General features: G+C 40.5%; 1 protein-coding gene across 15 annotated transcripts in view; it reads right to left on the reverse strand.

Annotated features, from left to right (window-relative positions):
* The window catches only part of KIF1B (kinesin family member 1B), a 148,685-nt gene that overhangs the window by 74,885 nt on the left and 47,221 nt on the right, over window positions 1-26,579 (reverse strand). For 7 of the 15 annotated variants that reach the window (XM_060141482.1, XM_060141476.1, XM_060141475.1 and 4 more), the window contains 7 exons: window positions 24,211-24,288; window positions 23,297-23,362; window positions 18,310-18,385; window positions 14,253-14,331; window positions 13,336-13,478; window positions 12,222-12,263; window positions 9,019-9,230 (listed from right to left, as the gene is read on the reverse strand). In XM_060141482.1, coding sequence (XP_059997465.1) covers window positions 9,019-9,230; window positions 12,222-12,263; window positions 13,336-13,478; window positions 14,253-14,331; window positions 18,310-18,385; window positions 23,297-23,362; window positions 24,211-24,288 — 696 coding nt within the window. Of the gene's footprint in view, window positions 1-9,018; window positions 9,231-12,221; window positions 12,264-13,335; window positions 13,479-14,252; window positions 14,332-18,309; window positions 18,386-19,433; window positions 20,737-23,296; window positions 23,363-24,210; window positions 24,289-24,940; window positions 25,115-26,579 lie in introns of those variants that run through there. The other 8 variants (XM_060141483.1, XM_060141480.1, XM_060141488.1 and 5 more) reach the window with 6 other exon arrangements.

Here is a 26,579-nt window from a genome sequence, read left to right on the forward strand (position 1 = left end):
TTTGGTTGCGCTGGGTCTTTTTTTTTTTTTTTTTGGCTGCACTGGGTCTCCGCTGCTGCGCTTGGGCTTATTCTCTATTGCGGCGAGCGGGGGCCATTCCTCGCCGTGGTGTGCAGGCTTCTCATTGCGGTGGCTCCTCTTGTTGCGGAGCACGGTCTCTAGGCGCACGGGGTTCAGTAGCTGTGGCGCACGGGCTTAGCTGCTCCACGGCACGTGGGATCTTCCTGGACCAGAGCTCGAACCCGTGTCTCCTGCATTGGTAGGCAGATTCTTAACCTCTGCACCACCAGGGAAGCCCTGCGCTGGGTCTTAGTTGCGGCAGATGGGCTCCTTAGTTGCAGTTTGCCCGCTCCTTAGTTGTGGCACACAGCCTCCTTAGTTGTGGCATCCAAACTCCTAGTTGCGGCATGCATGTGGGATCTAGTTCCCTGACCAGGGATCACACCCGGGCCCCCTGCATTGGGAGATCAGAGCCTTAACCACTGCACCACCAGGGAAGTCCCTTCATTGTTTTTTGTTTCACTATAATTTCACCACAACACCACAACACTGACAGGGTTCAGAACATGCTCGCCCAAATATGGTATTATCTTGGCATACTGAATACTTTAAGCTGAGTGATTTAAGAAATGGTACAAGTAGGAAGGACTCTCTGAGCTCCTCTTGAAGCAAGTCGTAAGACCCTCATGAGATGTAACCTCCCTACACCTGGAGGAATGGAGCATCCTTATTTCTCAAGATGAAGGAACACGAAGAATATGAACAGATAGGCCTTCATTAAGTTTCCCCAGTTTACTATAGGCAGACCTCGTTTTATTATACTTCACTTTATTGCACTTCTCAGGTATGGCATTTTTTACAAATTGAAAGTGTGTGGCAACCCTGCATCGAGCAAGTCTACCAGCGCCATTTTTCCAACAGTATTTGCTCACTTCGTGTCTCTTGTGTCACATTTTGGTAGTTCTTTTTTTTTAAAATTTATTTTTATTTACTTTTGGCTGCATTGGGTCTTCATTGCTGTGCGTGGGCTTTCTCTAGTTGCGGCGAGTGGGGGCTACTCTTCATTGTGGTTTGCGGGTTTCTCATTGCAGTGGCTTCTCTTGTTGCAGAGCACAGGCTCTAGGTGCACAGGCTTCAGTAGTTGTGGCTCGCAGGCTCTAGAGCGTAGGCTCAGTAGTCGTTGCTCTGCAGCACGTGGGATCTTCCCGGACCAGGGCTCGAACCTGTGTCCCCTGCACTGGCAGGTGCATTCTTAATCACTGCGCCACCAGGGAAGCCCACATTTTGGTAATTCTTGCAATATTTCAAACATTTTCATTATTATTACATTTGTTATGGTGATATGTGATCAGTGATCTTTGATGTTACTACTACAATTTGCTGAAGGTTCAGATGATAACACTTTTTAGCAATAAAGTATTTTTAAATTAAGGGTTTTTTTTGGACATAATGCTATTGCACACTTAATAGACTACAGTATAGTGTAAACTTAACTTTTATATGCACTGGGAGACCAAAAAATTTGTGTGACTCACTTTATTGTGATATTCACTTTACTGCGGTAGTCTGGAACTGAACCTGCAATACCTTCGAGGTGCCTATACTCTTAACTCACATCCCCCTTTGTTCAATCACATATTCCCACAACTTTTCACTCTTCACCAAACCCAGCATAAAAATGTTCATGTTTAACACTTCTTTGGGCCTTCATTTCCTTATGAAGTCTTCCATGTCATGTTAACAAACACTAAATAAATTTGTAAGCTTTTCTCTTGTTTATCTGCCTTTTGTTAATCTGGGGCCCCAGCCAAGAACCTAGAAGGGTAGAAGGAAAGATATTTTTCCTCCCCTAGCATACAGTACCCCTCTGAACACAACCCAATTCCCTTTCCCAGAAAGGTTTAATATTAATCTCATATGAAGGCACGTAGCCACTAGAGTGACAATTTCCCAATCTCTTGCTGAGTGTTTATTATATGCCAGAAATATAAGAACTAAAACATGTTTCCTGATTTCAGGAGCTTACTGTATACCAGAGAGAGAAGGAAGTAACTGATCATTCATTCATGCAGTAATTATATATAACTGCATTACATGCCAAGCCCTGTTCTAGGCAACTAGAGATATGGCAGGAAACAAAATTCCTGCCCCTCATGGGGCTTATATTCTCATAAAGAGACTCAGATAATCAATCCATTTTAATCAGTAAGTCAAGTATACAGTATGCCAGACAGTGATAAGAGCTTTGTAGAAAAATAAAGCAAAGAAAAGAGGAATGTAGGGGGAGGGGTGGGTGAGGGAGCAATCTGCAGTGGGGTTGTCAGGACAGAGCTCATTGACAAGGTTCTACATAGGCAGACACAAAGGAAGAGCATGGGTATGTGAGGGAATAGGTAGGAAATGCCTGGCACTTTCCAGGAACAACAGCATAGCTAGAGCAGCATGTTAGAGGATTGTGAATGGGAATGGTAGGAAAAAACAACAGGGCAGTGTGCTAAGTGCTACAACTGAAGTGTTCACAGGTCTGCTGGAGGGTGGATGAGTCAAGGCTGAGTGATACTCATACTGAGAATGAACTGACCAAGCAAAAAATGGAGGGAGAGGGGTACCAAAAAGGGAGTTAAGCACATGCAAAAAGCAGGAGAAAATGCTAGTCCTGGATACGAAATTAGAAAGTCAGATGACAATGATGATAATGATGATGAGATAATAGTAGTGGTAGTGATTCAGGATGAGAAGTTTTGACAGTTCACAAAATATTTCATTGTATAATTCATTTACCGGGCTATTGTATGAAGCCTCTGAGATCCCAAAACATAACTATCTACATAGAAAGAAATTGTGAATATGTAATACAATAAACCCTGAGGCATCTGGCACTTGGTTTTCTGGAACGAGGCATGGTAGCATGTTAAAAAGCCGAGTTGGGCTTCCCTGGTGGCGCAGTGGTTGAGAGTCCGCCTGCCAATGCAGGGGACGTGGGTTCGTGCCCCGGTCTGGGAAGATCCCACATGCCACGGAGCGGCTGGGCCCGTGAGCCATGGCTGCTGAGCCTGTGGGTCTGGAGCCTGTGCTCCGCAACAGGAGAGGCCACAACAGTGAGAGGCCCGCGTACCAAAAAAAAAAAAAAAAAAAAAAAGCAGAGTAGGGCTTCCCTGGTGGCGCAGTGTTTAAGAATCTGCCTGCTAATGCAGGGGACACGGGTTCGAGCCCTGGTCCAGGAAGATCCCACATGCCACGGAGCAACTAAGCCCATGCGCCACAACTACTGAGCCTGCGCTCTAGAGCCTGTGAGCCACAACTACTGAAGCCTGTGTTCCTAGAGCCCACTCTCTGCAACAAGAGAAGCCACCGCAATGAGAACCGCAAACCGCAACGAAGAGGAGCCCCCGCTCGCCACAACTAGAGAAAAGCCCACGCACAGCAACAAAGACCCAACACAGCCAAAAATAAAAAAAAATAAAAAAGCCAAGTAAAGACTCAAGGAGTCAGAAGAAACAAACAGGAGAGCATGATGATGATGATGATGATGATGATGATGATGATGATGATGATGATGATGATGATGATGATGGAGGAGAAGAACAATGACAACAACAGGCTAAACTAGACAAAGAGCAAAACTGATAAAAGTTAGAAAAGGCCTGGGCGTCAGTAAGGTGAATATAAAGGGGACCACATAGCAGGTACTCAGAAATGAGTCGGTTACAAAGTGGGAGAAGCTAGAACGAGCCTGCAGCGGAAGGCAGGAAGGTAGAGACAAAATCGCCTAAACTGGCTCTCATCAACCCCCGAGCACACACATAGGCTGAAAGACTAAAACAGCCCCCTGAATGGCATCTCTACACAGTCCTCCAATAGGAATGAATAACATGCAGTGCATATGCCACTCCACTGCTGAGTGAGGAACCAACAAGCCACGTTAGAGGGCCAGCAGCCAAGAAAAACCCATATGGTTACGGTAAGGAATGAGATAGCCAGGGAAGGAAGTGTGCCAGGTGCCGAGTGGTCAACAGCCTACCTCTAACATGCCACAAGTTATTCAACAACTGAAACAGGATAGCATTAAATGCTTCTGCAAATGACTATAAAAGGGCAAGTATATATAAGCTACCACCATAACCTACAAGATTTTAAGGCTTATTAAACACTGCTGGAGGGGGATGGGGGAGGGAAGCACCGGGAGTTTGGGATTAACAGATGCAAACTATTACATACAGGATAGATAAACAAGGTCCTACTGTATAGCACAAGGAACTACCTTCAATATCCTGTGATAAACCATAATGGAAAAGAATATAAAAAAAAGAATGTCTATGTGTGTATGGCTGAGTCACTCTGCTGTCCAGCAGAGACTGGCACAACACTGTAGATCAACTCTACTTCAATTAAAAAATTCAATTAAATTAAAGACAGCTGGATAGAAACCTTTACACTCTAAAGTGACAACTTCAAAAACAAAGGCATAGGATAACAGGATGTCCAAACCACAGCACCGAGACTAGTGCTTATTATATATACTGTGGTCCACAAGCCACTCTGATATTAGTTATGAAATACAAACTGACCTTTGAGATACTTAAAATATTTTTTTCCTGGTTGGTTATCTTCAGAAAAAGAGTGTATCAGAGCAGAGATTAATCCGGCTGTAGTAAAGCTATTCTATTTTGGGGCAACTATAAACTCACCCCAAGGAAGCAAAGTTACTGTCTAGGAATCCTCTTACCATCTTGCTGCCAACTCTAAGGTGACCTCTCTCTTTTTACTCACCACCTGGAGGGTAAATCAGAATATGAGCTCCTTGTAGAAAAGTTAATTAGTAAGCTGAGTAAGGTACAATATACTTTTCTTTTTCATTAGGGCTTAAAAGTTGCAACTTTTATGTTGTCTAGAAAGTTGCTTTTTTTTTTAATTCTTTTAATTTATTTTTGGCTGCTTTGTTGCTGCACGCAGGCTTTCTCTAGTTGCAGCGAGCGGGGGCTACTCTTTCTTGTGGTGCGCGGGCTTCTCATTGCGGTGGCTTCTCCTGTTGTGCAGCACGGGCTCTAGGCGCAAGGGCTTCAGTAGTTGCAGCATGCGGGCTCAGTAGTTGTGGCACACAGGCTCTGAGGTGCATGGGCTCAGCAGTTGTGGCTCACGGACTCTAGAGTGCAGGCTCAGTAGTTGTGGTGTACGGGCTTGGTTGCTGGGCGGCATGTGGGATCTTCCCGGACCAGGGATCGAACCCGTGTCCCCTGCATTGGCAGGCGGATTCTTAACTACTGTGCCACCAGGGAAGTCCCTAGAAAGTTACTTTTTCAAACTCTGAAGAAAGGTTAGAGAAAACAATATTGAGTGTCATTTAGCTAAACTTCAGTGCTGGAAAAAGCCATTTATTCCAGAAACATTCTAGAAATATAGAGACTGAGGACCACAGAAACTAAGTGATTATCCCGAGGCCCCACTTCTCCCTGAGCCAGGTCTATAGTTGGGTTTCCTGTGTTCTGTTTTCCAATTAAGGCAGAATCAACAGCCTTTAAAGAAAATATTCTACTAAGTAGCTCACCATAAATTAAGAAAGAGTGAGGAATATTCTTTCTTCAAGCCTGAATAACAAACTTAGTATAAATAAAATAGAGATGCCAACAGGAAGACAATTTTCAGTCTGAGTCATCAACTTACTCTGCAGGCAGGCCTGGCATGCTGGTCTCCAGAGCTGCCCATACCTCATTCTAGAAACCTAATTTTAAGATTAAACTGAAATTGGGATTCATGCTTCAGAAATGAGGAGTCAAGAGGACACTCTTTAAGGGTCTTTCCTTCCTGCAGGTACTGTACATTAAAAAATTCTGAAAAAACAGAGTGACATCAGGAACATTTTTTTAAGCTCCAAGGAGTGTTGGGCTCAGGCATCATTCACTTTGATCTCACATCATGTATTATCTAGCTATTTGTACAGCACTGGTTAATAACTATGTTCATAATGCTAAATACAATTTAATTACTTCATCATGATCCAGTTAAGGTGGCAGAGAAGTCCACAGAACAAGTCAGAAATATTTCCCCCCAAAAAATTACAGTTTAACTTGTGGTGTTTAAATAGTTAAACACTTGCTACATGGAACATTCCTTGAAGCCATCAGATGGGTTTTACTGCACTGAACGCAGCATGCGTCATAAGTGAGCTCCAAGCGTGGGGCCCTCGGGCGGCCTAGCACAGCATTTACCCTTGCATGCTTCTGTAATGGATATTTGTGGATATTTATAGTCTAAGCCTAAGCAGTGGCACTCACAGTACTGACACTGATGCCAGACTAATAAACACCAGAGGCACCACATAGTAACTGTAGCTACATATTTAAAACCTTATTAAGTCGGAATGCAAATCAAGGAGACAACATTTCAACTCAGTTTGAGCTGCAACTAAAAACTGAAAGCAATTACACCTTACTCTCTATTGCCAGAGGTTTGTGGAGGGCTCAAGATATTTATGATGGGGTAACATGGGTCTCTCCCATATGGAAACAGGCTATTCAATGAATTAAGCAATAGCAGCTCCCTATGTAAAAGTGTTCTACCAACTGATCATTTTTTTAAAGTTAAAAGTAAAGAGAAGCAAAGGGACATAAAATGTTAGGAAAATGAATTAACTTCCTGTATTACTGTTTTCCATTAGGTACAGTATTTTTCTCCTACAGTGTCATGTCTTAGGAATGCCACTTCTTCACACTCAACAATGAAACAGTCCAAAAATGAGAAATTCTCAGGCATTTCTATCATACAAACACTGCCTTGCCCTGTAAACACAAGATGTTATCTGCCTGCAGCATTAAAATGTAGGTCTGCCGACATGAACTCTCACCATTCACAAAATAGGAGTCGAACTAAGGCGCTTATGCTTCAGTAAACTACCATGCTGCATTAAAAAACAAGACTGAATGCAAAACCATAAAGAAACTATTTTCTAAAGCTAGGGAAAATGGAAGATGTCATTTAGGTTGGCTTAAAGGAGAACTAAAACAGAAATTTATTTTCTGATAAAAGCAATAGAGTTTTGTTTTGTTTCCGCTGGGAAGTAGGGAGATTGGGGGGAGGGTTCCTTGAATAATGGCAGTGTTATTCCCTAGAGACTATCTGGAAGATACAGGGCGACCTAATGCTTAAAAAGTCTGCTCCACATCTTGACTCCTAACATTCAACATTATGTTCAGTTGGTTCCACTTGGCAGTTGGGAAGAATTTTTTTTCCTACATCAAGATGTGTGTTAAAGGGAATGTAATCTCATTTGTACACTAAGGTAAGATTCAAATAGTAAGATTCAAAATCCCCAAAGAAAAATAACATTTTATATTGAATAGTAAATGAAAGATTTCACTTTTCCTTTCCACAGAACCTCTGCATGTCCCCAGTGGCCTGAACAGAACCCTACACAGCAACTTTGCCTATCATGATAAAATACAGAAATAAAAGCCTTCTTGCATAGGGCTTCACGAACATCGTTAGTAAAATTTCAAAGTCCATTTCACAATAGCAGAAATTATCCTTTCCTTTGCAAAATTTAATGAAAAGGTTTCTCACTCCCTGTCCCTCTGCCAGGTATTTTAGAATTTCACCCACTTTCCACTAACAAGTTCTGAAGGAAGAAACAAGATTACTTTTGTTTCTAAAGCACCTATGTTAGAAGTGAGTGAAATGCCAAGGAAAAGGTAGGCTGATTAAGAAGCAGAAGCCCATTCTTCATATAAAATCTTTTTCAGCCTCACCTGCAAACCAAAATGAATGTTCTAGCACCTTCAATTATCAAGCTAAATTCCCTTTTAGCACAAAGGTTCAGCAAACCTTTTCCATCGTTAACCTATCAAAATGTGTCACTATTCTCAACGGTCCTTGAATGACCAGCCATGGTGGAGAACACTGAGTGCAATGTGAAGGGGACTGCACGCTCGGGGCAGGACTGCAACCCCCCAGCTCCTTAAAGTTTCTTTGCTCTCCTTGTTTTTCCTATCCAGTACTCTTTTTTTTTTTTTAATTTAAGTTCTAAGCAGCTAGTGGAAAGCAGCCACATAGCACAGGGAGATCAGCTCAGTGCTCTGTGACCACCTAGAGGGGTGGGATAAGGAGGGTGGGAGGGAGACGCAAGAGGGAGGGGATATGGGGATACACGTATATGTACCCCAGTACTCTTGAATACAAAGGCCACAAGGTACGGATAGAACTATCATCCTGGAAATGACAAGCAGGGAAAGAAAAGGCATTTGTGTTGTTGTCACGGTGGTTTCAGGGATGGCACCACAGGTGACAACTGTCTGTTCTCACTGTAGTCACCAAGGGGGAAGGAAGAACCTACGAGTCAGAAGACTTTGCTGCTCCTAACGTTCGTATTCATGGAGAGAGACAGAAAGTACCTGACAGCGCCAGCAACAGGCTGGGAAAGCCAAGCCGGGTGCCACGGTGGGTGACCGGACATGCAGGACTCAAGTGTGCACACCAGCACTAACATCCGTGAGCCCATATGCACCAGCACAGGAGGGGGCGGCCCTTCCACAGCAGTGCTCCCAGGGCTTTCTGTGAACTTCCAGAAAATATCATTTCACGTGTCTCTGAATAAAGCTGGTACAGCTACTCAAATGTGCAAACTTTCTTTTGATTATACATTTTACTAACAGAAGCAGGGGCCTATACAGAATTCCATCTTCAAAATAAACCAAATGTTTAATTAGTTTCCAGTGAAATTTCTAACTAAACAATTTCACTGTGACTTATAAACTACCTCAGAATTAATGGACATATCTACTTATCAGTTACTTTGCCTGGCCAGCTTACAATCTGCCTATGCATCCCTCCCTCCCATCCCTGCCGGGCCATGTCAGACTCAAGTATTCTGGTGAAAATTATCTTACAAAGCAGCAATTTCAGGACACTTCTGAGAGTTAGAAATTTCTTCCATATGCTGAACCAGAATCTCAGTGATTTTTAGTCCTAACTCTGCCTTGTGGAGCTACACGGAATACCTTTCATTGAATCTGAGTTACTACTTACCTTTAGACGTTCAATGGCTTCCTCTCCTCCAGGTGTAGACATGATTCTCTCCTGAATACTGGTCACAGATGTTAAGCCCACCTGACTATTGAGTGAGCAGGAAGATGGAGATGAAGTAAGGGACCCCATGGATGCTGTGGAAAAATTGCCAGGACGTTGATTCTCAGAGGCTAGCAAGTACCTATGCTTATTGTTCTGAAAATCTTTCAGATCTGGGAGATAGAAAGAAGGGAAGGCAGAAAAAGTAGAAAAGAGGGAAAGGAGCAGGAGAAGAAAAAAGACAGGAAGGAACACCAGTGTAAGAAAGGACAGCATTAAAGCAGCAAGACCAAGACAAGTTATGATACAAAGACAAGTTATACTTGTTCTAGATGGCAGTTCTAAAACATGTCTGTCTTTAATACTGGTATTTTAGAAGTTAAGAACCGCTTCTGAATTTAGAAACTAAAAAATTCTAATGTGGGTTAACATTGTATCTGTTAGGGGGTAACCAGAGCCTCAAAGAATACAGCTCAGGCTCTCCCCCTAAACAGCCATGCTACATTCCTGTATTCCTTCTATGGCTCCAAATCTACAACGTCTTAGGTTTATACTACTCTTAAATCCCAGTAGTTTGTAACAGTAAGGGAAAAAAGATGATCATTTATTTATCAATATCAATACATATCAGTCTGGCCCAGTATGTATGTCATTCAGCAAAAATTCCCAAGAAAATGTTATGTTAGAACAAAAATCTGAGTGCTCAGTAGTGTTCTTTGTATGCTAAAAAGGATTTTTAAAATATGCCTTTTAAAAAAAGGAGAGGTAATCATAGCAATTATAGGGATCTTGTATAAGTCCTGGTTAAGAACTTAGGGTTGACTACCTCAACAGTGACGAACAATTAGCAAACTGTTGAATTTGGTGTAGCTTACATTCGTCTATTACAGCAAGCAAAAATTAAGGCTGATTATCTGCTAATTTAAGTAAGGCTCCCACTTTGCCTAACCGAATAACCATGAGTCATTGGGGAGCTGAGTTCCTAGTATGGAATGCAAGTTTTAGGGACATACTTTCATTTACTAAGGTCTTTAATAGAACTCTAAGTTTTGCTTTTAAACTTAGTTTTGGTAAAAAGAGCCACAAACAACAAATTCATTAATTTGCTGTTTGTACTTTTCTTCATTAGTCATCTTTCTCAAATAGGCACCAGAGGAAATCCATAGGTATTGGTGCATTCCTATTTTTAAATCAGCTCATTTTTAAATGTAAGAAAATCTACACTGCTCAAAGTTCATATCAAAACTAAATAAGTTTTCCTTAAAGGATATAATATGAATCAACACAAAGAGTCAGAAGAAACATTATTAGCTCTCTCTGCGTCTACCCATGTGAATTTAATCAAAGCCAGTTCTTGAAGCCCCTTAAAACCAGCGTTTGCTTCAAGACAGTTTGAAAACCACCATCTGCAAATATAGAACATAGGAAAACAAGCAAGTTTTAAAAGGGGGGTAGGAATTGGAGCAAAAAATTAGCCATCAGGTGATGGCAGCAAAGTGGGAAAGAATAGGATGGATGGAGTTTAGAAGGTCCAATTGACACATGCAAGCCCTAAAAGGCATTAAGGGTAGTGACTGAAACAGAAACTTAGAGGTAGTCAAGGCTGCTTTCCTGCACAGATACAGAATTAAAACTTAGTCATGCATGGCTTTCTGGGAGATTCCACAACTGCTCAGAAAAGAGTGAGGCAGCAAGCTGGCAGCAGCATCACCTGGAGCACAAAAGCAAGAACAAAGGGTGTCTTTCCCACACCAGTTATCAGTTGGCTTTGGAAATCTCAGACAGAGCTGTTCCAGTCCAAGAGTCACTCTGGATTAGGATGTTACAGTGCCTTCAAGGCTTAACCTCATCACAGCAGCCAGGGCTACCTTTGGTTTCTCCTATGTATTGCCTCACTGTCTACCAAGCCTTGTTACATGCCCTACTGTAGAAATAAATAAATCAATAAAAATCTAAAACTTAGCCCCCCAAAATCAAGTTTCTTCACTTATTCTAATAATTTCTTGATGTATTATCTTAAAAGGGTAAGAAATTACTTTCTTGCCGACATAATGACAGATATGCAGTGGGTAATGAGGTGTGATCCTTTTTATAAAATGTCCTCATTTCAAGCACACATTTTAGACACCCAAGTTTTTTTGTTGTTTTTTTTGCAGTACGCGGGCCTCTCACTGTTGTTGCCTTTCCCGTTGCGGAGCACAGGCTCCGGGCGCACAGGCTCAGCGGCCATGGCTCACGGGCCCAGCCGCTCCGCGGCATGTGGGATCTTCCTGGACTGGGGCACGAACCCGCGTCCCCTGCATCGGCAGGCGGACTCTCAACCACTGCCCCACCAGGGAAGCCCAACAGCCAAGTTTTTTAAAATTTAATTGGTAATTCATGAAAAAGGGAAAAAAATGTTTACCTAACCATCAAGTAAGCTGAGGCCCAAGATATGGAGGAAATCAACTTAGCATAAGCACAGGTGAGTGCTAATCCAACATTCACAAAGCTACTCAGTCATGGAGATTTGGCCAACTAGAAGTGACTGTTTTCAATTATATATACACTAAGGCTCAGAATTACACAGCTAATTTAAAAGGATTTTCCTAATAAATAATCAGGACCTGAAGGATCAAGAGGCCAAAAAAGGCGTAATATGATTAAAAACAAGGGCTCTGGGTTACACTACCCAGTCTGACCACAAAGAAACCACGGGATCTCATTTAGTGGCAAACTACCCACTCCAGGCAGCAGTGTCCTCCTTAGCAAAATGGAGCTCTGTCAGAGTCACTGACAGGACTAAAGAGATAATATATTCAAGATACCTAGAACAGGTCCTGGCACATTATAAACACTCAAAACATGGGAGCTGCTGTCATCACTATCATCATGTATGACTTTGGATTCAATTTAATCACATTTAAGTGGAAAAACTGAACAGTAGAAGCAGCAAGAGGTTTTTAAGCCTCTCGACTTTATTCAAGCCACAAACTGAAATCCAGCAAAACTTGCTTTGCTAATGGAAAAGGGCAAAAATAGGAACATTTCTGAATCTACAGTATGCTCTGTCTGGGATTTCTCTGTTAGGATGGCTGGCATGCAAAGCTCATTTTAAGGCTGATCCAGCAGAGGCAGATTAGCAAGTCAGAGTGCTGGAAACACCCAGTACATGAAATACACACATTTGCCTCCACTTCCAGAGTAATCATCGATCAATGGATCAGCTGAAGGTAAGCAAGAGGGAAAATACAAAAAGGGTCAAAGTTCAGGTTCAGCAATGACAGAGGGAACAGAGCAGTATTTGGCACTCGGGAAGGTGAAAAAATTGACACTTAGAATAATATATTATCATTTTACAAACTGTACGTATTCATTTAAACTCAGGTGCTAATCAGTAAGAAGAACTAAACTAGAAGAGGCCTTGAAAATCTTATTAGAATTGTAAACACTATAATATTAATCTGACACTCAAAAAATAAAAATATGCTTTATTAAATAAACCCATATACTATTCTACCTGAATGATCTAGTTAACTCACTTAGGAGAACTTCTGATTAGACATTATGTAGGCAGATCACTGAGGTTAAAAAAGATTCAATTTAAGACAACATTGTAAGACTCTCTGGAAGTCTAATTCTTGAACTTGACAGGAATTGGTTATTTTCCCCTTCATAAGTTCATAAGGAGTGAGTTGGGGGGCATTCAATCATTTTGTAGGGGGGAAACCACTCAAAGGTAAATCTTATCTGAAAGGTGACTGGAATAGTGGGTTTCTTACATATATATTACTACTACATTAATCTAGAGAAACCCATAACACAAAAACAAAAATTTTAAGTTAACAGTTTTATGAAGTGGTTAATTTCTCAGTGAGAATAAACTTAACATTCCAAATAAACTTCACTGCTGATCTAAAACAGAAATCTAATAAAAATACAAATAATGATATATTACGTTTTAAGAAGTAATTTCATGAGTTCAAACAGATACGCTGGTACATGGTACATAAAGGAATTCTAAGATCATTTTCAATGAGTTTTCTTTTTTTTTTTTTTGGCCACAGGTCTTGCGGGATCTGTCCCCCAACCAGGGATTAAACCAGGCCATGGCAGTGAAAGCCCCAAATCCTAACCACTAAGCCACCAGGGAACTACTCTCAATGGGCTTTTTAAGAAGTTAAGAACAAACAAAAACCTCTTGCTTTACCATCTAGCTGCCTCAAGCTCCTTAACTCTAAGTTTAAGAGCCCTCGAGAGGAAAGGAATAGATTTTGCGTTGATCCTTAATTCACTTACTATCAATAATATCTCCCAACCCCTGAGCACGAAGGAGGTCCTTCAGCCGTGTCACCTCTTCCTTTAATTCACGAACCAGTTTGGCATTGGGGTCCTCATTGATAACAGCATTGCATTTAATTTGTTTTGCACGATCTGCATATCTAGATCCAAAAAGAAAACACATTTTTGCCATTCCTCAAATGCTCTACTTCTCATAAGTAACATACCATTATTTCTAAATCAAACAGCTTGAGTATTTACACATTTTATGAGCCTTAATAATAATACATTTGTAGAAAGCTTTACAGTACCTTATAAAGATGAGGAAAAAGTCTCCAATGAATTTAAGTGATTTCCCCAAGATCACAAAGGAAATAAATATCAAAGAGAGGACTCAAAACTAATTTATTAGACCATATAGTGTTTCTTCCATTATATCAAAAATGTCTTTAATGAGACAAAGTTGAAAGTTCCAGATTAAAGTAATGGAACCTATTCATATATAAGACTACCCTACTAGTAAACATTCTGTCAGTAATTTTTAAAATATTACATGTACTCATAACTTTGTTACTTTTTATGATGTGAGCATTTCTATAATGACAAACATGAGAAGGGGACACTTCTTTTTACAGAAATAAATATTGTAAGAAATTTCTACTATTATCTAAAAGTTATCCAAAAATCTCACCGGAGCAAATTTAATATCTTTCCTATGAAAAAGTTCCTGCCTTTCTCAATGAAACTGAAAACTATAAACAGGTAAGCTCTATTATAATAAAAATCATTTTCCCCCATGTTTCCCCTGTTATGAGAGGGATGGATCATTGGTTACTCAAGCGACTACCCACATAGCATATGAAAATCCATGGCGTAACAAGATGACTTATGGTAGCACTGTGTTCTGTTTAGCTATTGAAATCAAACTGGAGTACCTCAGAGTGCTCAAAGTTTCATCATAGTTGATATCTGCTGGGCTCAGAGCAGCAACCATTGCAGTCCGAGAATTGCCACCTAAAAAGATGAATCATAATTATCTCAAACCATACTCATTTTAGAAAAACTTTTATTGAATGTGTCAAATCAGACAGCACAATCCCAGATCCCAAGATTTAATCAACAGATTTTTGGACTGCCCCCACGCCAGGCACTGTTATATGCACATCTTAGCATCTGGATGTACTGTGTCCAGTTTCCCTCTTCCCACTCCCATTAAGATCTCAGACACTCCACCAAGGCCATTCTTAGTGATGTCAAAGTCACTGGCAACATGGACAGCACAACAGGCCATTCTCAGCCACTCCTTCTATCATCAACATGTGACACAGCTAATCACTACCTCCTTCTCATTAAGAATGAGGGAAAGGGGCTACAGGAACAGTGAATGAAGGGCAAAAAGGCCGGAAAACATCAACAAAGAGGAGTAAGGGTTGGTAATATCTAATTATGTGCATCAAAGGAGCATGGGGTTTTCAAAAAGGAAGAAGAAACAACCGTTTGAAGCAGGTGCGTGTGGTCACATAAACAACTACTTCACAGTTCATGTCCTGAAGTAAACGAGATTTGGGAGCAAACCCTGACTTAAAGGTGAGCAAATCCAGGGAAGTAGCCAAGATGGCGGAGCAGGAAGACCCTGAGCTCCCTCCTCCCACAGGCACACCAAAATTACAACTGTTTACAGAGCAGCTACTGATGAGAAAAAACAGAAGACTAGCAGAAAAGACCTTCTCCAACTAAGGAAGGAATCACGAGACAGGTAGGAGGGGCAGAGATGTGGGATAGTTAAGACCCACAGCCCTGGGTGGGCGACCCACAAATGGGAGGATAATTACAATTGCAGAGGTTCTCCCCAAAGAGCAAGGGGCCTGAGCCCCCCATCAGGCTACTGCACCAGGAAGATGAGCCCCCAGAACGTTTGGCTTTGAAGCCCAGCAGGGCTTACTTTTGGAACAGCCAGAAGGCTGTGGAAAACAGAGACTCCACTCTTAAAGGGCACACACAAAGTCTCACCCGCTCCAGGACCCAGGGCAGAAGCAGTAATCTGAAAGGAGCCTGGGTCAGACCCACATGCTGATCTTGGAGGACAAGAGGCAGAAGTGCACCCTGGGGACACAGACACAGACACTGGCAGCAGCCAATTTTGGGAGCTCGTTCTATCACAAGGACACTGGTACAGGCAAATCCCATTTTGGAATTCTCCCTCTAGCTTATTAGTGCTAGGACTGGCCCTGCCCACCAGCAGGTCTGCTGCCTTAAGACCCGCAGAACCCACAGCCACTCCGGGACCCAGCCCTGTCTACCAGAGGGCCCAAGACCCTGACCCGCACACCAGCGCACTGGCACTAGCCCCAGGGACCCTGGGACCCAGCTCCACCCACCAGTGGGCCAGCACCAGCCTCAGAATCCCCTGGGCCCCAACCCTGCCCACCAGCAGGCCAACATCAGCTTTAAGACCCTCAGGGCCCTGCAGCCAGAGACCTGGGAACCCAGCTCTGTCCATCAGTGAGCTGGCACTAGCCCCGGAATGCCCTGGGCTCCAGTCCCACCTGCGACCAGGCCGATACCAGCTCTGAGACACCTTGGACCCTTCAGCCAGCTGCCCCAGGATCCAGCCCCACTCACCAGCATTGCCAACACCAGCTTTAGGACACTCCAGGCTCTGCAGCCAGCCCTGTCAGGAACTGGCCCTACCCACCAGCAAATCGACAACAGATCCAGGACCCCCAGCCCTGTAACCACCCACTCCAGAACCCAGCCCCACCCACCAATGTTTGGCAGCCTCCACACAAGGCAGGGCCTGGAAACCAACTGGACCGGGGGTCAGCCACGCCTACCAGACTTCCCACAGTAGTCAGCCTGCCACAAGAGAAGGACCCTCGCAGCCCAAATAGGAGGCACCCCTAGAGCATATAGCTCTGGTGACCAGAGGGAAGTGCATTGCTGGAATGCACAGGACGTCTCCTACAAAAGGCCACTTCTCCAAGGTCAGGACACATAACCAACCTACCAGATACACAAATAAAAACAGCAAACTAGGCAAAATGAGGCAACAGAGAAATATGTTCAAAACAAAGGAACAAGATAAAACCCCAGAACAACTAAGTGGAAACAGGCAATCTACCCAATAGAAAGTTCAAGGTAATGATTGTAAAGATGTTCAAAGAACTCGGGAGAAGACTGAATCAACAGAGTGAGAAGTCAGAAGTTTTTAACAAGAGTTAGAAAATATAAAGAAGAACCAGAAAAAGATGAAGAATAAGATAACTGAAATGACAAATACACTAGAAGGAATCAACAGATAAGATGATACAGAGGAATGGATCGGTGAGCTGGAAGATGGAATAGTGGAAATTACTAAAGCTGAACAGAAAAACGAATAAAAAGAAATGAGGACACTTTAAGAGACCTCTGGTGCAACATCAAGTATACTAACATGACACGACAGGGGCTGCACGAGGAAAAGAGGGAGAGAACATATTTGAAGATATTAATAGATGAAAACTTCCCTAACCTGGGAAAGGAAAAAGACACCCAGGTCCAGGAAGCACAGAGAGTCTCAAACAGGATCAACCCAGAGAGGACCACTCCAAGACACATTATAATTAAAATGGCAAAAATTAAAGATAAAGAGAGAATGTTAAAAGCAGCAAGGGAAAAGCAACAAGTTACTACAAGGGAATTCCCATAAGGCTATCAGCTGACTTTTCAGCAGAAACTCTCCAGAATAGAGTGGCATGATATATTTTAAATGATGAAAAGGAAAAACCTGTAACCAATAATACTCTACCTGGCAAGGCTTTCATTCAGATTTGACGGAGGTATCAAAAGTTTTACAGATAAGCAAAAGCTAAAGGAGTTCAGCACCACCAAACCAGTTTTACAAGAAATGTTAAAAGGACTTCTCTAAGTAAAAAAGAAAAGGCCACAACTAAAAAACATGAAAACTACAAAAGGAAAAATCTCATTGGTAAAGCCAAATATACAGTAAAGGTAGTAAAGCCATGTATAAAGCAAGTAGGAAGGTTAACAGATAAAAGTAGTAAAATCATCTATATCCTCAATAAGTAATTAAGGGATACACAAACTAAGTGATGTAAAATATGATGCCAAAACATTAAACGTGAGGCTGGTGGGGGAGGGTGTGGGGGAGGGTGCGGTAAAAAGGCTGAGTTGTTAAAATGCATGAACTGAAGAGATCAGTAATTTACAATAATCCATATATACAGATTGCTATGTACAGTGTGGGAAATACAGTCAATAACTACAATAATATCTCTGTATGATAACATATCATAACTAGACTTGTGTGATGATCAGTTTGAAATGTATAGAAATACCAAATCACATTGTGTAATAGGAACTAACATAGTGCTGTAGGTCAACTATACTTCAAAAACAAATAAACAAACAAACTCACAGAAAAAGAGATCAGATTTGTGGTTACCAGAGGCAGGGGGTAGGGCAGAGGGGAAATTAGATGAAGGTGGTCCAAAGGTAGTACAAACTTCCAGTTACAAGATAAATAAGTACTAGGAATGTAATGTACAACATGATAAATATAATTAACACTGCACTATGTTATAAATGAAAGTTAAGAGAGTAAATCCTAAGAGTTCTCATCACAAGAAAAATTTTTTTCTATCTCTTTAATTTGTTTAATCTATATGAGATGATGGATGTTCACTAAACTTACTGTGATAATCATTTCATGATGTATGTAAGTCAAATCATTATGCTGTATGCCTTAAACTTATACAGTGCTGTATGTCAATTATATCTCAATAAAACCAGTAGGAAAAAAAAACCAAAAAATTAAATTAAGGTGAGCAAATCCAACCAGCTTGAATCAAGAGAAAAACGAAAAAAGGAAAGAGCACTTAAGTTAGTAATAGAGATTTTTCTTCTCAAAAAACAGACATACACGACAATTAACCACAAAACATAATCAGTAAACAACTTTAAAAAGATCCACACACTGGTGGATCAACATACCTAGATTTTCTCGAAGGAGCCAAGTAAGTACAGAATCTCTGTATGGAATAAAATCAGTTTTCTTCTTCTTCTTACTCTATTAAACAGAAAGAAATGGCCTTAGCTTCTCTTAGCGTTGTTAGAGAGGAATAATTCACACAAAAGGCAAACCAGTCTAAAATTCCCAAGTAAATTAAATTACAGTAGGATGTCATCACTGTTGAAATTTAACACTCACAGCTTCAGTTCTTCACAATACCCAAAGCTCATCCAATAAATAATTTTTTTATATTTTATTTTTAAAAATTTACAACATACACAGCAGTTTGGAGAGTAGCATAATGAGCTACCACATATCCATCATGCAGCTCCAACCATTATCAATTTTTTGCCAATCACTTTTCAATTATCACTCAAACACTTTTCTACATTTTTTCTTCCTGAATCGTTTTGGAGGAAACTGCAGACCCCATGCCCTTTTATCCCTAAACACTTCAGCAGATAAGGACATTCTCTTACACAGTCACAGTTCAAGGACCAAATTCAGGAAATTTAACACCAGTACAATACTATTATCTACCCTGTCTCGTGTAGGGCTCTAAAGCAAATCCAACATTCTACCTAAATATACTTCAGGTACATATCTCTAACAGAGAAGGACTTTATAAAAAAGAAAAAGTAACTATAAGACCATTCTCACACTTAGCAAAATTAACAGTAAGTCCTTAATATCATCTAATACCCAATCCTCAAATAATAATTTTTACTTTTGCAGAGGGTCAAGAATGAATCCTGTGTGTTCCAGGTTGGATGTGTAGGAACAACTCATTTAGTTAATGAATTTACTTGGCCAACCACCAAATCAGCAAGTGGGATATTGCATATCTAGTAACTCTTGTATATTAATACACATTTGGTTTCTTTAAAAGGAAATTATGTTCAAAATAAATCCAACCATTAGAATTCGTACTCAAAGTGAAAAGGTCTAAGAAAGTGATGTAATTTGCTAATCTGGAGATTTAAAAAGACTGCAAGATAAAGTTTCTATATTTATCAAGAGTTTACTTGTTTGCTGTACACCTGAAACTAATATAACACTGTAAATCAACTATACTCCAATAAAAATTAAAAAAAAAATAGTTTACTTGTACTGCTCTCTCCATGTCCCTTCTCATTATCACAGGATAAAGCAAAAAGCACCAACGCGAAGCCAGTGCTGAAATGGAGGAAATTACATCCTCTGAAAGTAAAAAACAATGCAAATGCTTTGTGTATAATAGCTACTCCAATATCTGCTGGCTGACTACTATGTCCTGACAGTTTAAGAAGCTACTAAGGGGACCTAGCGGGATGGGAAAGGGAGGGTAGGAGGGAGACGCAAGAGGGAGGGGATATGGGGATATACGTATACATACAGCTGATTCACTTTGTTATACAGCAGAAACTAACACAATTCTGTAAAGCAATTATACTCCAGTAAAGACGTTAAAAAAAAAAAAGAAGCTACTAAGGGGAAAGCCAGAGTTCACTGATCAACATTTCCCCAGTAATAGGCAGTTTTATAATCCATTCCTGGTATAATCTGAGGTTACATTAAACTAAGGATGATCTACTTCGTGCTAAAGCATGGGTACTCAGAAAAATAGTACTAAGTAGCTGACTCTGGTTTGTTGAGGAGGAAAGGAAGTAGGCAAGTTGGCACTTGAATTCCATCTCATCATATATGTCCCCTACATCTCATCCCACTCCACCCACAGACATGCGTTCCACCAATTACAAAGTCATTTTCCACAGCAGGTGCTATTTCTAAATTACACAGACCTTTAGCGAGAATTAACCATCTCAGTCATTCACAGCCGAGTGTGACTTTCATTCCACTATAAAATTCTTGGGGCCTGAAACCTCAGTTTATCCTTTACCGTTCCCCACTGCACCTAAACGCTCCACTTTGCCTGTGCTTAGTACTGAAAATGCTGCAAGATTTAAAGTATGCCAGTTACAGTGACTGCCAACAGTACTGTAAAAATAAGCAGTGTCAGATTCTAAAATGTTCTATTTTCACTTCTGTCAATTAGACTAAATTAAGAAGTAGTTAAATGAAGAAGCATAAATAGAACTTCAATCTTTTCCACTTGAAAATACCGCAGAATTTTAGCCATTTCTTCTCTATTTGCTCTCATACAAATTAATCTCCTGTTCTCACATCCATAATGTTTTCAAAATAAGTTTTTTCAGTATTTACATAAAAAGCTTTACTTAGATCATTAACCTCTCTAAAAAGAAATACTACTAAGTATGGATGGTAATAATCCTGTTTCTCCCCTCAGCGGAAATAATAATACATCTTAATTCACCAAAATTCATGCCTGTTACATAAAAACTAAAATTTATTTCTGATCTATTACAGTTTATGACACAGATACAAAGTACTAAATTGGGCTTTATAAAACTGATTATAAAAAAATCATTTGCGGGCTTCCCTGGTGGCGCAGTGGTTGAGAGTCCGCCTGCCGATGCAGGGGATGCAGGTTCGTGCCCCGGTCCGGGAAGATCCCACATGCCGCGGAGCAGCTAGGCCCGTGAGCCATGGCCTCTGAGCCTGCGCGTCCGGAGCCTGTGTTCCGCAACGGGAGAGGCCACAACAGTGAGAGGCCCGCATACCGCAAAAAAAAAAAAATCATTTGCAAAATTTTGTGGCATAGAGCAGTGTGGGAAATACATAGAAAACTAGGACTCTTCTTCTGGTTGATATGGGTGTGAACAGATAAGCAAATGGACAAGTTAGAATAATCACTAAATTTTAAGTCTTCACTGTTCTGGAACCCAGATTAGATATGTGAAGAATATCCACACATGTATAATATCAAATAAGAGAGAGATGTCTTAATCTAAGGCAGCTTTACAAAAATAAAAAACAGAAAACAGGGGCTTCTGGTGGCACAGAGGTTACGAATCCGCCTGCCAATGCAGGGGACACGGGTTCGAGCCCTGGCCAGGGAGGATCCCACATGCCGCGGAGCACCTAAGCCCGTGCACCACAACTACTGAGCCTGCACTCTAGAGCCCACGAGTCACAACTACTTAAGCCCATGAGCCTAGAGCCCGTGCTCTGCAACAAGAGAAGCCACTGCAATGAGAAGCCCACGCACTGCAATGAAGAGTAGCCCCCGCTCGCCGCAGCTAGAGAAAGCCCGCGTGAAGCAATGAAGACCCAATGCAGCAAAAAAAAAAAAATAAAACTAAAAAGAAAAAACAGAAAAAGAGCATTATGTTTTATTAATATTTTTGTAGAAGTAGAGAATACACAAATCTATACATTTAAAAATATTTCAATGCAGACACCGCCTCTATCCCTGATGTTACTCTTGTGATTCAGAACAAACTGTTAAAGTGCTCTATTATTTATGCTAAAGAGTAGTAATAAATTTTAGAATATCTGTGTAGAATTTAAGGAAAAGAAAAATCTATTGTATCTGGATTAATAAGGATGCAAATAATGTGTTTTGTAGATACAGTTAGAAATTTAACTTGATTCTAGAGCCTTCACTTTACGTATAATCAAACGTAGAAAAAAAATTTTTAATGATTAAATAATCCATGACTTTCCATGGTACGAAACAAGATAATACAAAGAGGTTTAAAAAATATATACCAATAATTTCAAGAAGCCAGCTGGTTTTTTTGTTTGTTTGTTTGTTTTTTGCGGTACATGGGTCTCTCACTGTTGTGGCCTCTCCCATTGCAGAACACAGGCTCCGGATGTGCAGGCTCAGCAGCCATGGCTCACGGGCCTAGCCGCTCCGTGGCATGTGGGATCTTCCCGGAACGGGGCATGAACCCGTGTCCCCTGCATCGGCAGGCGGACTCTCAACCACTGCGCCGCCAGGGAAGCCCCCCAGCTATGTTTTAGAATGGTACCCATAAGAAATTTCTTTGATTGCTCTTTAAGAGGTTTATAGGCGACTTCTTCAAGTGACAATCTTATAGATCGCTAGGAGAAGCACCATAAGATAACACAATATAGAAGCATCCTCAAATTTCTCTCTTGTTCCCTTATTCATTCTCCAAAGCACATCATGTTCCCTAAATTAATTTTGGTGTGTAGTCTCATGATTCATGGTCACCCTAAACAGTAATTCTAAATTCCAGAGCTAGAAAATAAATAACAAAAAGTTTTTTGAAGGTCCCATTCCTACTTAGGCCTCCATATATCCTGCTGAGGATTTAAAATCATCACAACTGATTATACAGCTAGTTCGTTTCTACCAAGCCCCACCATACCTTGCTGGTGCAATTATCCTACAGATGAAAGCATTTAAAAGAGAATGAAAACACAGGATAAGCCTCCAAACAGAAAATATTTTGTTTAAATTTTAAGTCACAAATTGAATATGACTCCTCAGAGACAAGCAAGAAAACACTTAATTCTTTTTAGGGATTCAAATGAGGTACTAAACTAAATTAAACCAACAGTACCTAGTAGTTCCTTAGCTTCTAACCTAAATAATGAAGCCCCTTATACAAAAATTGTTTCAGCTTTAGTGTTCCATAGCTAAGGAATAAGAAAAAATAACACTATTTTAAAAAGTATATTATTGGCCCACAAATCAACAGCATTCACCAAGGCCAATTGCTCAAAATATTCTAAAATGTACAGTATCCTATCTAGAAAAGATCATATAGAAAAGAATATGTAATAAATGCTATACTTGGTTTTTATGAGAGATATAAAATAAGGCTCAAATAGTCAAACCTTAGGTCTTTGCAAAGACCTAGTTTTAATTCTAGCCTTTACAGATCTACATTTACTTTCATTCTCCTTAATCACTTTTATTTTCAGTACAAAGTCAAAGTGTGTTATACCCAGTATCTTATCTGAAAAGCTTTAAAAGGAGAAAGGCAAGATTATATAAAAGGACCAAGAGAACATCCTTCATAAGCCACCATAAAATATCGTCAAGTACATGTGTTGAACAAATTTTCTCATGCAATGAAGTATAACACTTACCACCTCTGCCAAGGCTGAAATGACTTTACCCAGAGTTGTAAGAGACTTATTAATATTTGCTCCTTCCTGAAATCAACACCAAACATTAAAGAATTATGATAATTTCTACTATTGCCACATCATATATAACACATAAAATACAATTAACCATATGCTAGCATTATTTGTTTATTTATGACCACAAGTTCTAAAAACCTCCTTTAACCCTCAATCTTTACTCCTCTCCACTTGTTGACATGCCAGGACCACATGCCTAACTCATAGACCTGAAGTATCATCAAGATGTCCATGCTCCAAAAACTTACAGATGTAGCCTTCTTCCGACAACTCAATGACATGAGTTTATCTCTAGAAAACATATCTCTAGAAAACTCCATGCTTGTTCTCACATCTAGATCTTGTGTATTCTTTTCCCATTACTGTCCCTTACTTCCATCTAACCAAATTCTGACTGTTCCTCAAAATACAATTCCATTTTCACCTTGACCATGAAGTCCACCTTAACTATTATCATGTAACATATCTTTGCATTGAAGTTACAGATCAGAAGACAGAAAATTTTTTCTGTAAAATGTTTTGTGGGCCATGTGGTCTCTGCTGCAACTTCTCAACCCTATCACTATAGCACGAAAGCAGCCACAGACAATACACAAATAGATGTAGCTGTGTCCCAATAAAATTTTATTTACAAAAACAGGCAGTGGGCTGGATTTGGCCTACTGGCCATAGTTTGCTGACCTGTGTTATAGAATCTTTTTTTTTTTGGCCGCGCTGCACAGCTTACGGGACCTTAATTCCCCGACCAGGAATTGAACCCGTGCCCTCAGCAGTGAAAGCGAGGAGTCCTAACCACTGGACCACCAGGGAATTCCCAAAGAACATTTATTGACTAGGCTATTTGGTAAGATAAATACCTTTAATCGAGTCCCTTTGGCACCAGTTGAATCAGCTCGTTCACTTCCCGCTAGATCCACCAAGCTGATTTTACTGACCTGGTAAAGAACAATAACACTGGGGCAATTAAAAAATAAGCAAGGTAGAAGGAGAAAACATTTAGAGGCAAGAAATTAAAAGATTAAGTCACAGAGAACACTAAAAATATTAATTAGACCTCATACGTGGCATAAGAAGACAAACATACTGTAGTCAATTTAAAGAGCATGCAGGGGCTTCCCTGGTGGCACAGTGATTGAGAGTCTGCCTGCCGATGCAGGGGACACGGGTTCGTGCCCCGGTCCGGGAGGGTCCCACATGCCGCGGAGTGGCACCACATGCTCAGTGGCACTGGGCCCGTGAGCCATGGCCGCTGAGCCTGCGCGTCCGGAGCCCGTGCTCCGCAACGGGAGAGGCCACAACAGTGAGAGGCCTGCGTACCGCAAAAAAATAAAAAATAAAAAAAATAAGGAGCATGCAAAAAAATTTCATGTCAATTATCTTGGTTTAAAAGAAGTAATTTTAGGATAAACACATTTTAAAATGATATGTCATAAAAATGTAAAAAACTCATTAACCCATTAAATGGCATATTAAAAATGAAGCTTCTAACAACTGGAACTCTCACACACTGCTGATGGGAATGTACAATTTTACAATCACTTTTGAAAGCAGTTTGGCAGATTCTTAAGAAACTAAATGTACACCTACCGTAAGACTCAACCATCCTACTCCTAGGTATCTTTTGTTGTTGTTTTTTATTCTTTTTTTTTTAATTCTTTTTTTTTTGGCCACACCGTGTGGCATACAGGATCTTAGTTCGCCGACCAGGGATTGAACCCGCACCCCCTGCAGTAGAAGCGTGGATTCTTAACCACTGGACCACCAGGGAAGTCCCCTACTCCTAGGCATTTACCAAGAGAAACAAAAAACAAGTATGCACACAAAGACCTGTATACAAATGTTCATGGCATCTTCATCTGTAATGACCAAAACCTGTTCATTTAAATGACCATCAATAGATGAGGTAATGCGCAAACTGTGATCTATCTATACAATGGAATACTGATCAGCAATGAAAATGAGTGAACTATGGATACACACAACAATACAGATGAATCTCTAGATCATTATGCTAAGCTGAAAGAAGCTGGCAGAAAATAGTACGTACTATATGATTCTATTTATACAAAATTCTGGAGCGTGTTAACTAATCTATAGTGACAGAAATCAAATCAGGGATTGCCTGAGGATGAGAGTGGAAGAGATTACGAAGGGGCATAAGGCAACTTTTGGGAGTAATAGAAATTTTCATTATCTGAATTGTGGTACTGGTTTTACAGGTGTACAGGTAGTCCCCCCTTATCCACCGTTTCACTTTCCACAGTTTCAGTTACCTATGGTCAACGGCAGTCAGAAAATATTAAATGGAAAATTCCAGAAATGAACAATTCACAGGTTTTAAATTGTGTGTCATTCTAAGCAGCATGATAAAATCTCGCTCTATCCCAGTCCATGCCTGGGATGTGATCATCCCTTTGTCCAGCATATCCCAGTCCTTAGTCACTTAGTAGCTGGCTCAGTTACCAGACCAATTGTTGTATCACAATGCTGGTGTTCAAGTGACCCTTATTTTACTTAATAATGGCCCCAAAGTGCAAGAGTAGTAATGCTGGTAATTCGGATATGCCAAAGAGAAGCCGTAAAGTGCTTCCTTTAAGTGTATGCTGAGGTTGCTCATATCTACGGTAACAATGAATCTTCTATGCATGAAATTGTGAAGAGGGAAAAAGAAATTCATGCTAGTTTTGCTGTTGCACTTCAGGCTGCAAAAGTTATGGCCACAGTGTGTGATAACTGCTTAGTTAAGATGGAAAAGGCACTAAATTTTTACAATAAGATATTCTGAGAGTGAGAGAGACTACATTCACATATCAATATCACAGTATATTATTGTAATTGTTCTATTTTATTATTGTCATTAATCTCTTACTGTGCCTAATTTATAAATTAAACTTTATCCTAAATATAAATGTATGGGGAAAAAACAGTATATATAAGGTTTTGATACCATCTGCAGTTTCATGCATTCACTGCAGGTCTTGGAATGTTATCTCCGGCAGATAAAGGGTGGGACTACTGTATATATATCTGATCCAGTTTTATACTCTAAATATGTGTTGTTTGTTGCACTTCAATAACACCTCAATAAAGTTGTTTAAAAAAAATTTTTAAAGCTTCAGGAAAGTTTACAGAAAAGTATCCAAATCAGATTATCAAGGAAGCTATGGTTATGGGTTAATGTCATTATTTTTGTAGATTTAACATCAGGGAAGAAAAGAAAAAATTC

This window comes from Lagenorhynchus albirostris, chromosome 2, assembly GCF_949774975.1.
Source record: "Lagenorhynchus albirostris chromosome 2, mLagAlb1.1, whole genome shotgun sequence".
Taxonomy (NCBI): Eukaryota; Metazoa; Chordata; class Mammalia; order Artiodactyla; family Delphinidae; genus Lagenorhynchus; species Lagenorhynchus albirostris.